At 57.2% G+C, this 14,854-nt stretch overlaps 1 protein-coding gene across 1 annotated transcript in view; it reads left to right on the forward strand.

The window, feature by feature from the left end:
• Positions 1-394: 394 nt before the first annotated feature.
• Positions 395-14,854, forward strand: part of SPAG9 (sperm associated antigen 9) — a 104,706-nt gene continuing 90,246 nt past the window's right edge. The window contains 1 exon segment of the mRNA XM_073660276.1: positions 395-993. Coding sequence (XP_073516377.1) covers positions 685-993 — 309 coding nt within the window. The 5' untranslated portion in view covers positions 395-684.

Here is a 14,854-nt window from a genome sequence, read left to right on the forward strand (position 1 = left end):
AGAGAGAGAGGGGAGGGGAAGAGAGAAGAGAGGGGAAGAGGAGAAGAGAGAGGAGGAGGGGAGAAGAGAGAGGAGGAGAGGAAAAGAGAGGGGAGGAGAGGAAAAGAGAAGAGAGGGGAAGAGACTGGAAGAGAAGTAAGAGGAGAAGAGAGGGGAGGGGAGGAGAAGAGGGGAGGGGAAGAGAGGAAGAGAGGGGGGAGAAGAGACGAGGAGACTGGTAGAGAGAGGGTAGGGGAAGAGAGAAGAGAGGGGAAGAGAGAAGAGAGGGGAAGAGAGAGGAGGAGATGGGAGAAGAGAGGGGAAGAGAGGAGAAGAAAAGAGAGGGGAAGAGAGGAGAAGAAAGAGGGAGGAAGAGAGAGAAGAAATGGGAAGAGAGAAGAGAGGAGAAGAAAGAGGACAGGAGATCAGAAAGGAGAAGAGAGTGGAAGAGAAGAGAGGAGAAGGGGGAAAACCGTGTACGAGCAGGAAAGGGGAGAACGACACTGAGCTATGGGAGGGTGGAGATTTAACAGAGAGGGCGGGGCTAAAGGACGGGGAGGAGTCCTGGAAGAAGGCGGGGCACGTGAGGAGCTGACAGTGGGCGGTCCTTCTCATGGCTCCGCCCAGCGCTGACGTCAGGCTGCTCGCAGCGGTGTTGGCGGCGGCGGTGTCGGCTCCAGCCCGGGCAGCAGTCAGGCCGTGGACATGGAGCTGGAGGAGGGCGGCCTGGTGTACCAGGAGGAGGCGGGCGGCGCGGCGGGGGCCGTCATGTCGGATCGGGTGTCCGGCCTCGCCGCCTCCATCTACCGGGAGCTGGAGCGGCTGATCGGCCGCTATGAGGAGGACGCGGTGAAGCAGCTGATGCCGCTGGTGGTGGCCGTGCTGGAGAACCTGGAAGCCGTGTGCGCCGAGAACCAGGAGCATGAGGTGGAGCTGGAGCTGCTGCGGGAGGACAACGAGCAACTGCTCACCCAGTACGAGCGGGAGAAGGCGCTGAGGAAGCACGCGGAGGAGGTGAGGGACCCCCTGGACTACTGCGCCCCCCGCAGAGGGGACCCCCCCCTGTACTACTGCCCACCCCCCCCCCTGCAGAGGGACCCCCCCCTGTACTACTGCCCACCCCCCCCCCCGCATAGGGGACCCCCCTGGACTACTGCGCCCCCCGCAGAGGGGACCCCCCTGTACCACTGCCCACCCCCCCCCCCGCATAGGGGACCCCCCTGGACTACTGCCCACCCCCGCAGAGGGGACCCCCCTGTACTACTGCGCCCCCCGCAGAGGGGACCCCCCCCTGTACTACTGCCCACCCCCCCCCCCTGCAGAGGGACCCCCCCCTGTACTACTGCCCACCCCCCCCCCGCATAGGGGACCCCCCTGGACTACTGCGCCCCCCGCAGAGGGGACCCCCCTGTACCACTGCCCACCCCCCCCCCCCGCATAGGGGACCCCCCTGGACTACTGCCCACCCCCGCAGAGGGGACCCCCCTGTACTACTGCGCCCCCCGCAGAGGGGACCCCCCTGTACCACTGCCCACCCCCCCCCCCCGCAGAGGGGACCCCCTGTACTACTGCGCCCCCCCGCAGAGGGGACCCCCCCCCTGTACCACTGCCCACCCACCCCCCTGCAGAGGGGACCCCCCTGTACTACTGCCTGCGCCCCCCGCAGAGGGGACCCCCCTGTACTACTGCCTGTGCCCCCCGCAGAGGGGACCCCCCTGTACTACTGCCTGTGCCCCCCGCAGAGGGGACCCCCCTGTACTACTGCCTGCGCCCCCCGCAGAGGGGACCCCCCTGGACTACTGTGCCCCCCGCAGAGGGGACCCCCCTGGACTACTGCCTGTGCCCCCCGCAGAGGGGACCCCCCTGGACTACTGCCTGTGCCCCCCGCAGAGGGGACCCCCCTGGACTACTGCCTGTGCCCCCCGCAGAGGGGACCCCCCTGTAGTACTACTGTGCCCCCCGCAGAGGGGACCCCCCCTGTACAACTGTGCCCCCCCCCGCAGAGGGGACCCCCCCTGTACAACTGTGCCCCCCCCCCGCAGAGGGGACCCCCCCTGTACAACTGTGCCCCCCCCCCGCAGAGGGGACCCCCCCCTGTACAACTGTGCCCCCCCCCGCAGAGGGGACCCCCCTGTAGTACTACTGCGCACCCCGCAGAGGGGACCCCCCCTGTACAACTGTGCCCCCCCCCGCAGAGGGGACCCCCCTGTACTACTGCCTGTGCCCCCCCCCCCCCGCAGAGGGGACCCCCCCTGTACTACTGCGCCCCGCGAGGGGACCTCTCCCTGTACCACTGGGGGACCTAACTGCTCACCCAGTATGAGCGGGAGAAGGCGCTAAGGAAGCACGCGGAGGAGGTGAGGGACCCCCAATACTGCTTCATAGTGTGACACCCCAGTGAGTCACACCCCCCCCCCAAACCCTGCACCTCAGTCACCCCACATCCTGCACCCCTATGCTGCTCACTTTGTGCGCGCCCCCGCCGTCCTCTGTGCCTCCGCTGTGCGCGCCCCCGCCGTCCTCTGTGCCTCCGCTGTGCGCGCCCCCGCCGTCCTCTGTGCCTCCGCTGTGCGCGCCCCCGCCGTCCTCTGTGCCTCCGCTGTGCGCGCCCCCGCCGTCCTCTGTGCCTCCGCTGTGCGCGCCCCCGCCGTCCTCTGTGCCTCCGCTGTGCGCGCCCCCGCCGTCCTCTGTGCCTCCGCTGTGCGCGCCCCCGCCGTCCTCTGTGCCTCCGCTGTGCGCGCCCCCGCCGTCCTCTGTGCCTCCGCTGTGCGCGCCCCCGCCGTCCTCTGTGCCTCCGCTGTGCGCGCCCCCACCGTCCGCTGTGCGCGCCCCCGCCGTCCTCTGTGCCTCCGCTGTGCGCGCCCCCGCCGTCCTCTGTGCCTCCGCTGTGCGCGCCCCCGCCGTCCTCTGTGCCTCCGCTGTGCGCGCCCCCGCCGTCCTCTGTGCCTCCGCTGTGCGCGCCCCCGCCGTCCTCTGTGCCTCCGCTGTGCGCGCCCCCGCCGTCCTCTGTGCCTCCGCTGTGCGCGCCCCCGCCGTCCTCTGTGCCTCCGCTGTGCGCGCCCCCGCCGTCCTCTGTGCCTCCGCTGTGCGCGCCCCCGCCGTCCTCTGTGCCTCCGCTGTGCGCGCCCCCGCCGTCCTCTGTGCCTCCGCTGTGCGCGCCCCCGCCGTCCTCTGTGCCTCCGCTGTGCGCGCCCCCGCCGTCCTCTGTGCCTCCGCTGTGCGCGCCCCCGCCGTCCTCTGTGCCTCCGCTGTGCGCGCCCCCGCCGTCCTCTGTGCCGCCGCTGTGCGCGCCCCCGCCGTCCTCTGTGCCGCCGCTGTGCGCGCCCCCGCCGTCCTCTGTGCCGCCGCTGTGCGCGCCCCCGCCGTCCTCTGTGCCGCCGCTGTGCGCGCCCCCGCCGTCCTCTGTGCCGCCGCTGTGCGCGCCCCCGCCGTCCTCTGTGCCGCCGCTGTGCGCGCCCCCGCCGTCCTCTGTGCCGCCGCTGTGCGCGCCCCCGCCGTCCTCTGTGCCGCCGCTGTGCGCGCCCCCGCCGTCCTCTGTGCCGCCGCTGTGCGCGCCCCCGCCGTCCTCTGTGCCGCCGCTGTGCGCGCCCCCGCCGTCCTCTGTGCCGCCGCTGTGCGCGCCCCCGCCGTCCTCTGTGCCGCCGCTGTGCGCGCCCCCGCCGTCCTCTGTGCCGCCGCTGTGCGCGCCCCCGCCGTCCTCTGTGCCGCCGCTGTGCGCGCCCCCGCCGTCCTCTGTGCCGCCGCTGTGCGCGCCCCCGCCGTCCTCTGTGCCGCCGCTGTGCGCGCCCCCGCCGTCCTCTGTGCCTCCGCTGTGCGCGCCCCCGCCGTCCTCTGTGCCTCCGCTGTGCGCGCCCCCGCCGTCCTCTGTGCCTCCGCTGTGCGCGCCCCCGCCGTCCTCTGTGCCTCCGCTGTGCGCGCCCCCGCCGTCCTCTGTGCCTCCGCTGTGCGCGCCCCCGCCGTCCTCTGTGCCTCCGCTGTGCGCGCCCCCGCCGTCCTCTGTGCCACCGCTGTGCGCGCCCCCGCCGTCCTCTGTGCCACCGCTGTGCGCGCCCCCGCCGTCCTCTGTGCCACCGCTGTGCGCGCCCCCGCCGTCCTCTGTGCCACCGCTGTGCGCGCCCCCGCCGTCCTCTGTGCCACCGCTGTGCGCGCCCCCGCCGTCCTCTGTGCCACCGCTGTGCGCGCCCCCGCCGTCCTCTGTGCCTCCGCTGTGCGCGCCCCCGCCGTCCTCTGTGCGCGCCCCCGCCGTCCTCTGTGCGCGCCCCCGCCGTCCTCTGTGCGCGCCCCCGCCGTCCTCTGTGCGCGCCCCCGCCGTCCTCTGTGCCACCGCTGTGCGCGCCCCCGCCGTCCTCTGTGCCACCGCTGTGCGCGCCCCCGCCGTCCTCTGTGCCACCGCTGTCCGCGCCCCCGCCGTCCTCTGTGCCTCCGCCGTGCGCGCCCCCGCCGTCCTCTGTGCCTCCGCCGTGCGCGCCCCCGCCGTCCGCTGTGCCTCCGCCGTGCGCGCCCCCGCCGTCCGCTGTGCCTCCGCCGTGCGCGCCCCCGCCGTCCGCTGTGCCTCCGCCGTGCGCGCCCCCGCCGTCCGCTGTGCCTCCGCCGTGCGCGCCCCCGCCGTCCGCTGTGCCTCCGCCGTGCGCGCCCCCGCCGTCCGCTGTGCCTCCGCCGTGCGCGCCCCCGCCGTCCGCTGTGCCTCCGCCGTGCGCGCCCCCGCCGTCCGCTGTGCCTCCGCCGTGCGCGCCCCCGCCGTCCGCTGTGCCTCCGCCGTGCGCGCCCCCGCCGTCCGCTGTGCCTCCGCCGTGCGCGCCCCCGCCGTCCGCTGTGCCTCCGCCGTGCGCGCCCCCGCCGTCCGCTGTGCCTCCGCCGTGCGCGCCCCCGCCGTCCGCTGTGCCTCCGCCGTGCGCGCCCCCGCCGTCCGCTGTGCCTCCGCCGTGCGCGCCCCCGCCGTCCGCTGTGCCTCCGCCGTGCGCGCCCCCGCCGTCCGCTGTGCCTCCGCCGTGCGCGCCCCCGCCGTCCGCTGTGCCTCCGCCGTGCGCGCCCCCGCCGTGCGCGCCCCCTCTGCGCCCCCGCCGTGCGCGCCCCCGCCGTGCGCCCCCCCTCTGCGCCCCCCCTCTGCGCCCCCGCCGTGCGCCCCCCTCTGCGCCCCCGCCGTGCGCCCCCCCTCTGCGCCCCCGCCGTGCGCCCCCCCTCTGCGCCCCCGCCGTGCGCGCCCCCTCTGCGCCCCCGCCGTGCGCGCCCCCTCTGCGCCCCCGCCGTGCGCGCCCCCTCTGCGCCCCCGCCGTGCGCGCCCCCTCTGCGCCCCCGCCGTGCGCGCCCCCTCTGCGCCCCCGCCGTGCGCGCCCCCTCTGCGCCCCCGCCGTGCGCGCCCCCTCTGCGCCCCCGCCGTGCGCGCCCCCTCTGCGCCCCCGCCGTGCGCGCCCCCTCTGCGCCCCCGCCGTGCGCGCCCCCTCTGCGCCCCCGCCGTGCGCGCCCCCTCTGCGCCCCCGCCGTGCGCGCCCCCGCCGTCCTCTGTGCCACCGCCGTGCGCGCCCCCGCCGTCCTCTGTGCGCGCCCACATGTTGCCTCCTGTGGGGGAGGGTAAGGGGGCGATTTATGGGCGTAGACCACCTTATCAATTAAAAGATCAGTACAGGAAGCACAACCCCCATCTTCCCACTGGCAGGCATGTCTGGGAAGGACTTCCTAAGGAAATCCCAGTGAGCTGCACATTCCAAGATCCGCGCCTCACAAGACTGCTCATAGGAGTGGCTGATAACAGAGAGCAATAGATTGCATTACTGCACAGCAAAATGGGGGGGATGTGTAAATGGAGACCGAGACGTAGCAATGAAATGTGATTGGTTGGTGGTGTGATATGACCTCACACAAGTGCGCCGTGGCCATGTGATGCCCCCTGTATCCAGCAACACTGGAAGAGGAGCCCTCCAAAGTCACAACTTGAAGTGGGCAAACTCCTAAAGAGTCGAGCAAGAGCTGAGCTGGCAGGGTGCACCCGGTTCAGGCTGGGCTTTTCCCCCCGGCTGGGTGCCACCCGATTCAGGCTGGGCTCCCCCTGGCTGGGTGCGCTTGGTGCCACCCGATTCAGGCTGGGCTCCCCCGGCTGGGTGCTCTTGGTGCCACCCGATTCAGGCTGCCCCCCCCCCCCCCCCCCCTTGCCAGGGTGCACCTGGGTCAGGTTGGGCTCCCTTCCCCCGGCAGGGTGCACCCGGGTCAGGTTGGGCTCCCTTCCCCCGGCGGGGTGCACCCGGGTCAGGTTGGGCTCCCTTCCCCCGGCGGGGTGCACCCGGGTCAGGTTGGGCTCCCTTCCCCCGGCGGGGTGCACCCGGGTCAGGTTGGGCTCCCTTCCCCCGGCGGGGTGCACCCGGGTCAGGTTGGGCTCCCTTCCCCCGGCAGGGTGCACCCGGGTCAGGTTGGGCTCCCTTCCCCCGGCGGGGTGCACCCGGGTCAGGTTGGGCTCCCTTCCCCCGGCGGGGTGCACCCGGGTCAGGTTGGGCTCCCTTCCCCCGGCGGGGTGCACCCGGGTCAGGTTGGGCTCCCTTCCCCCGGCGGGGTGCACCCGGGTCAGGTTGGGCTCCCTTCCCCCGGCGGGGTGCACCCGGGTCAGGTTGGGCTCCCTTCCCCCGGCGGGGTGCACCCCGGTCAGGTTGGGCTCTGCTTGCTATCAGTGAATAGAGCTTAGGGTTTGTTACATTGTGTCATTTCTAGACAATTCCCTGGGCCCCGATACATTGTAACAGTTCAGGACAGATGCCTTCACCTGTCAGGATTGTCTGGACTGAATATAATGTAACAAACCCTCAGCTGTGACAAGTATCAGGTCAGGGCCAGTTTTCAGCAGAGTGTATCAATGTTTGTGTTCACTGACCGCAGCAGAGATCTGGTGGAGCATTCTGTAAAGCTTTATAGAAGTCAGTACTGGCCCTTTAATTAGCACTTGCTGTACAATTATTCCTCACTTTTCCTCGCCTCTCGCTTGTGACTCATGTGGGATTGTCGCCTCGCTGACCAGTCACCCGGACTCCACCCGAGGCCTCTCCCCACGTATCCAGGCCTGCGCTGTGCACGGCCCCGGGATCTGCCGTGTGTCAGAGCTGAGCCGGTGCCAGAGCCGCGTCCTGCACGTGATTCCTGATGTGGCACTGACGCCGGGCGCTGTCACAGCTGCAGATCAGAGAGGGGCGAGAAAATCACTACCGAGGGGAGCAACGGCTCCGAAACGCCGGAGTATCAGACGGTTATAGGAAGTCCTGTGGTGTTCAAATATGTACTAATAGTCATCAGCATTCTCTGTAATCTAAGAGAAAGAGGCTGAAGTCATACAGCAAGGAAAGGGTCATACAGCAATCATCCGCCCAGCTCTTCTGTATTCTACTCCAGAGCTGCACTCACTATTCTGCTGGTGCAGTCACTGTGTACATACATTACATTACTGATCCTGAGTTACCTCCTGTATTATACTCCAGAGCTGCACTCACTATTCTGCTGGTGCAGTCACTGTGTACATACATTACATTACTGATCCTGAGTTACCTCCTGTATTATACTCCAGAGCTGCACTCACTATTCTGCTGGTGCAGTCACTGTGTACATACATTACATTACTGATCCTGAGTTACCTCCTGTATTATACTCCAGAGCTGCACTCACTATTCTGCTGGTGCAGTCACTGTGTACATACATTACATTACTGATCCTGAGTTACCTCCTGTATTATACTCCAGAGCTGCACTCACTATTCTGCTGGTGCAGTCACTGTGTATATACATTACATTACTGATCCTGAGTTACATCCTGTATTATACTCCAGAGCTGCACTCACTATTCTGCTGGTGCAGTCACTGTGTATATACATTACATTACTGATCCTGAGTTACATCCTGTATTATACTCCAGAGCTGCCCTCACTATTCTGCTGGTGCAGTCACTGTGTGCATACATTACATTACTGATCCTGAGTTACATCCTGTATTATACTCCAGAGCTGCACTCACTATTCTGCTGGTGCAGTCACTGTGTGCATACATTACATTACTGATCCTGAGTTACATCCTGTATTATACTCCAGAGCTGCACTCACTATTCTGCTTGTGCAGTCACTGTGTACATACATTACTGATCCTGAGTTACATCCTGTATTATACTCCAGAGCTGCACTCACTATTCTGCTGGTGCAGTCACTGTGTACATACATTACATTACTGATACTGAGTTACATCCTGTATTATACTCCAGAGCTGCACTCACTATTCTGCTGGTGCAGTCACTGTGTACATACATTACATTACTGATCCTGAGTTACATCCTGTATTATACTCCAGAGCTGCACTCACTATTCTGCTGGTGCAGTCACTGTGTACATACATTACATTACTGATCCTGAGTTACATCCTGTATTATACTCCAGAGCTGCACTCACTATTCTGCTGGTGCAGTCACTGTGTACATACATTACATTACTGATCCTGAGTTACCTCCTGTATTATACTCCAGAGCTGCACTCACTATTCTGCTGGTGCAGTCACTGTGTACATACATTACATTACTGATCCTGAGTTACATCCTGTATTATACTCCAGAGCTGCACTCACTATTCTGCTGGTGCAGTCACGGTGTACATACATTACATTGCTGATCCTGAGTTACATCCTGTATTATACTCCAGAGCTGCCCTCACTATTCTGCTGGTGCAGTCACTGTGTACATACATTACATTACTGATCCTGAGTTACATCCTGTATTATACTCCAGAGCTGCACTCACTATTCTGCTGGTGCAGTCACTGTGTACATACATTACATTACTGATCCGGAGTTACATCCTGTATTATACTCCAGAGCTGCACTCACTATTCTGCTGGTGCAGTCACTGTGTACATACATTACTGATCCCGAGTTACCTCCTGTATTATACTCCAGAGCTGCACTCACTATTCTGCTGGTGCAGTCACTGTGTACATACATTACATTACTGATCCTGAGTTACATCCTGTATTATACTCCAGAGCTGCACTCACTATTCTGCTGGTGCAGTCACTGTGTACATACATTACATTACTGATCCTGAGTTACCTCCTGTATTATACTCCAGAGCTGCACTCACTATTCTGCTGGTGCAGTCACTGTGTACATACATTACATTACTGATCCTGAGTTACATCCTGTATTATACTCCAGAGCTGCACTCACTATTCTGCTGGTGCAGTCACGGTGTACATACATTACATTGCTGATCCTGAGTTACATCCTGTATTATACTCCAGAGCTGCCCTCACTATTCTGCTGGTGCAGTCACTGTGTACATACATTACATTACTGATCCTGAGTTACATCCTGTATTATACTCCAGAGCTGCACTCACTATTCTGCTGGTGCAGTCACTGTGTACATACATTACATTACTGATCCGGAGTTACATCCTGTATTATACTCCAGAGCTGCACTCACTATTCTGCTGGTGCAGTCACTGTGTACATACATTACTGATCCCGAGTTACCTCCTGTATTATACTCCAGAGCTGCACTCACTATTCTGCTGGTGCAGTCACTGTGCACATACATTACATTACTGATCCTGAGTTACATCCTGTATCATACATTACATTACTGATCCTGAGTTACATCCTGTATTATACTCCAGAGCTGCACTCACTATTCTGCTTGTGCAGTCACTGTGTACATACATTACATTACTGATCCTGAGTTACATCCTGTATTATACCCCAGAGCTGCACTCACTATTCTGCTGGTGCAGTCACTGTGTACATACATTACATTACTGATCCTGAGTTACATCCTGTATTATACTCCAGAGCTGCACTCACTATTCTGCTGGTGCAGTCACTGTGTACATACATTACATTACTGATTCACTATTCGCTGGTGCAGTCACTGTGTACATACATTACATTACTGATCCTGAGTTACATCCTGTATTATACTCCAGAGCTGCACTCACTATTCTGCTGGTGCAGTCACTGTGTATATACATTACATTACTGATCCTGAGTTACATCCTGTATTATACTCCAGAGCTGCACTCACTATTCTGCTGGTGCAGTCACGGTGTACATACATTACATTACTGATCCTGAGTTACATCCTGTATTATACTCCAGAGCTGCCCTCACTATTCTGCTGGTGCAGTCACTGTGTGCATACTTTACATTACTGATCCTGAGTTACATCCTGTATTATACTCCAGAGCTGCACTCACTATTCTGCTGGTGCAGTCACTGTGTACATACATTACATTACTGATCCGGAGTTACATCCTGTATTATACCCCAGAGCTGCACTCACTATTCTGCTGGTGCAGTCACTGTGTACATACATTACTGATCCCGAGTTACCTCCTGTATTATACTCCAGAGCTGCACTCACTATTCTGCTGGTGCAGTCACTGTGCACATACATTACATTACTGATCCTGAGTTACATCCTGTATTATACTCCAGAGCTGCACTCACTATTCTGCTGGTGCAGTCACTGTGTACATACATTACATTACTGATCCTGAGTTACATCCTGTATTATACTCCAGAGCTGCACTCACTATTCTGCTTGTGCAGTCACTGTGTACATACATTACTGATCCTGAGTTACATCCTGTATTATACTCCAGAGCTGCACTCACTATTCTGCTGGTGCAGTCACTGTGTACATACATTACATTACTGATCCGGAGTTACATCCTGTATTATACCCCAGAGCTGCACTCACTATTCTGCTGGTGCAGTCACTGTGTACATACATTACTGATCCCGAGTTACCTCCTGTATTATACTCCAGAGCTGCACTCACTATTCTGCTGGTGCAGTCACTGTGTGCATACATTACATTACTGATCCTGAGTTACATCCTGTATTATACTCCAGAGCTGCACTCACTATTCTGCTTGTGCAGTCACTGTGTACATACATTACTGATCCTGAGTTACATCCTGTATTATACTCCAGAGCTGCACTCACTATTCTGCTGGTGCAGTCACTGTGTACATACATTACATTACTGATACTGAGTTACATCCTGTATTATACTCCAGAGCTGCACTCACTATTCTGCTGGTGCAGTCACTGTGTACATACATTACATTACTGATCCTGAGTTACATCCTGTATTATACTCCAGAGCTGCACTCACTATTCTGCTGGTGCAGTCACTGTGTACATACATTACATTACTGATCCTGAGTTACATCCTGTATTATACTCCAGAGCTGCACTCACTATTCTGCTGGTGCAGTCACGGTGTACATACATTACATTGCTGATCCTGAGTTACATCCTGTATTATACTCCAGAGCTGCCCTCACTATTCTGCTGGTGCAGTCACTGTGTACATACATTACATTACTGATCCTGAGTTACATCCTGTATTATACTCCAGAGCTGCACTCACTATTCTGCTGGTGCAGTCACTGTGTACATACATTACATTACTGATCCGGAGTTACATCCTGTATTATACTCCAGAGCTGCACTCACTATTCTGCTGGTGCAGTCACTGTGTACATACATTACTGATCCCGAGTTACCTCCTGTATTATACTCCAGAGCTGCACTCACTATTCTGCTGGTGCAGTCACTGTGTACATACATTACATTACTGATCCTGAGTTACATCCTGTATTATACTCCAGAGCTGCACTCACTATTCTGCTGGTGCAGTCACTGTGTACATACATTACATTACTGATCCTGAGTTACCTCCTGTATTATACTCCAGAGCTGCACTCACTATTCTGCTGGTGCAGTCACTGTGTACATACATTACATTACTGATCCTGAGTTACATCCTGTATTATACTCCAGAGCTGCACTCACTATTCTGCTGGTGCAGTCACTGTGTACATACATTACATTACTGATCCGGAGTTACATCCTGTATTATACTCCAGAGCTGCACTCACTATTCTGCTGGTGCAGTCACTGTGTACATACATTACTGATCCCGAGTTACCTCCTGTATTATACTCCAGAGCTGCACTCACTATTCTGCTGGTGCAGTCACTGTGTACATACATTACATTACTGATCCTGAGTTACATCCTGTATTATACTCCAGAGCTGCACTCACTATTCTGCTGGTGCAGTCACTGTGTACATACATTACATTACTGATCCTGAGTTACCTCCTGTATTATACTCCAGAGCTGCACTCACTATTCTGCTGGTGCAGTCACTGTGTACATACATTACATTACTGATCCTGAGTTACATCCTGTATTATACTCCAGAGCTGCCCTCACTATTCTGCTGGTGCAGTCACTGTGTACATACATTACATTACTGATCCTGAGTTACATCCTGTATTATACTCCAGAGCTGCACTCACTATTCTGCTGGTGCAGTCACTGTGTACATACATTACATTACTGATCCGGAGTTACATCCTGTATTATACTCCAGAGCTGCACTCACTATTCTGCTGGTGCAGTCACTGTGTACATACATTACTGATCCCGAGTTACCTCCTGTATTATACTCCAGAGCTGCACTCACTATTCTGCTGGTGCAGTCACTGTGCACATACATTACATTACTGATCCTGAGTTACATCCTGTATTATACTCCAGAGCTGCACTCACTATTCTGCTTGTGCAGTCACTGTGTACATACATTACATTACTGATCCTGAGTTACATCCTGTATTATACTCCAGAGCTGCCCTCACTATTCTGCTGGTGCAGTCACTGTGTGCATACTTTACATTACTGATCCTGAGTTACATCCTGTATTATACTCCAGAGCTGCACTCACTATTCTGCTGGTGCAGTCACTGTGTACATACATTACATTACTGATCCGGAGTTACATCCTGTATTATACCCCAGAGCTGCACTCACTATTCTGCTGGTGCAGTCACTGTGTACATACATTACTGATCCCGAGTTACCTCCTGTATTATACTCCAGAGCTGCACTCACTATTCTGCTGGTGCAGTCACTGTGCACATACATTACATTACTGATCCTGAGTTACATCCTGTATTATACTCCAGAGCTGCACTCACTATTCTGCTGGTGCAGTCACTGTGTACATACATTACATTACTGATCCTGAGTTACATCCTGTATTATACTCCAGAGCTGCACTCACTATTCTGCTTGTGCAGTCACTGTGTACATACATTACTGATCCTGAGTTACATCCTGTATTATACTCCAGAGCTGCACTCACTATTCTGCTGGAGCAGTCACTGTGTACATACATTACATTACTGATCCTGAGTTACATCCTGTATTATACCCCAGAGCTGCACTCACTATTCCGCTGGTGCAGTCACTGTGTACATACATTACATTACTGATCCTGAGTTACCTCCTCTATTATACTCCAGAGCTGCACTCACTATTCTGCTGTTGCAGTCGCTGTGTACATACATAACATTACTGATCCTGAGTTACATCCTGTATTATACTCCAGAGCTGCACTCACTATTCCGCTGGTGCAGTCACTGTGTACATACATTACATTACTGATCCTGAGTTACATCCTGTATTATACTCCAGAGCTGCACTCACTATTCCGCTGGTGCAGTCACTGTGTACATACATTACATTACTGATCCTGAGTTACCTCCTCTATTATACTCCAGAGCTGCACTCACTATTCTGCTGTTGCAGTCGCTGTGTACATACATTACATTACTGATCCTGAGTTACATCCTGTATTATACTCCAGAGCTGCACTCACTATTCCGCTGGTGCAGTCACTGTGTACATACATTACATTACTGATCCTGAGTTACATCCTGTATTATACCCCAGAGCTGCACTCACTATTCTGCTGGTGTAGTCACTGTGTACATACATAACATTGCTGATCCTGAGTTACATCCTGTATTATACTCCAGAGCTGCACTCACTATTCTGCTGGTGCAGTCACTGTGCACATACATTACATTACTGATCCTGAGTTACATCCTGTATTATACCCCAGAGCTGCACTCACTATTCTGCTGGTGCAGTCACTGTGTACATACATTACATTACTGATCCGGAGTTACCTCCTGTATTATACTCCAGAGCTGTACTCACTATTCTGCTGGTGCAGTCACTGTGTACATACATTACATTACTGATCCTGAGTTACATCCTGTATTATACCCCAGAGCTGCACTCACTATTCTGCTGGTGTAGTCACTGTGTACATACATTACATTACTGATCCGGAGTTACCTCCTGTATTATACTCCAGAGCTGTACTCTCTATTCTGCTGGTGCAGTCACTGTGTACATACATTACATTACTGATCCTGAGTTACCTCCTGTATTATACTGCAGAGCTGCACTCACTATTCTGCTGGTGCCGTCACTGTGTACATAAATTACTGATCCTGAGTTACATCCTGTATTATACTCCAGAGCTGCACTCACTATTCTGCTGGTGCAGTCACTGTGCACATACATTACATTACTGATCCTGAGTTACATCCTGTATTATACCCCAGAGCTGCACTCACTATTCTGCTGGTGCAGTCACTGTGTACATACATTACATTACTGATCCTGAGTTACATCCTGTATTATACTCCAGAGCTGCACTCACTATTCTGCTGGTGCAGTCACTGTGTACATACATTACATTACTGATCCTGAGTTACCTCCTGTATTATACTCCAGAGCTGCACTCACTATTCTGCTGGTGCAGTCACTGTGTACATACATTACTGATCCTGAGTTACCTCCTGTATTATACCCCAGAGCTGCACTCACTATTCTGCTGGTGCAGTCACTGTGTACATACATTACTGATCCTGAGTTACCTCCTGTATTATACCCCAGAGCTGCACTCACTATTCTGTTGGTGCAGTCACTGTGTACATACATTACATTACTGATCCTGAGTTATATCCTGTATTATACTCCAGAGCTGCACTCACTA

Source organism: Phyllobates terribilis, unplaced genomic scaffold, assembly GCF_046119375.1.
Source record: "Phyllobates terribilis strain yellow unplaced genomic scaffold, ASM4611937v1 Scaffold_25__1_contigs__length_18738178, whole genome shotgun sequence".
Lineage (NCBI taxonomy): Eukaryota > Metazoa > Chordata > Amphibia > Anura > Dendrobatidae > Phyllobates > Phyllobates terribilis.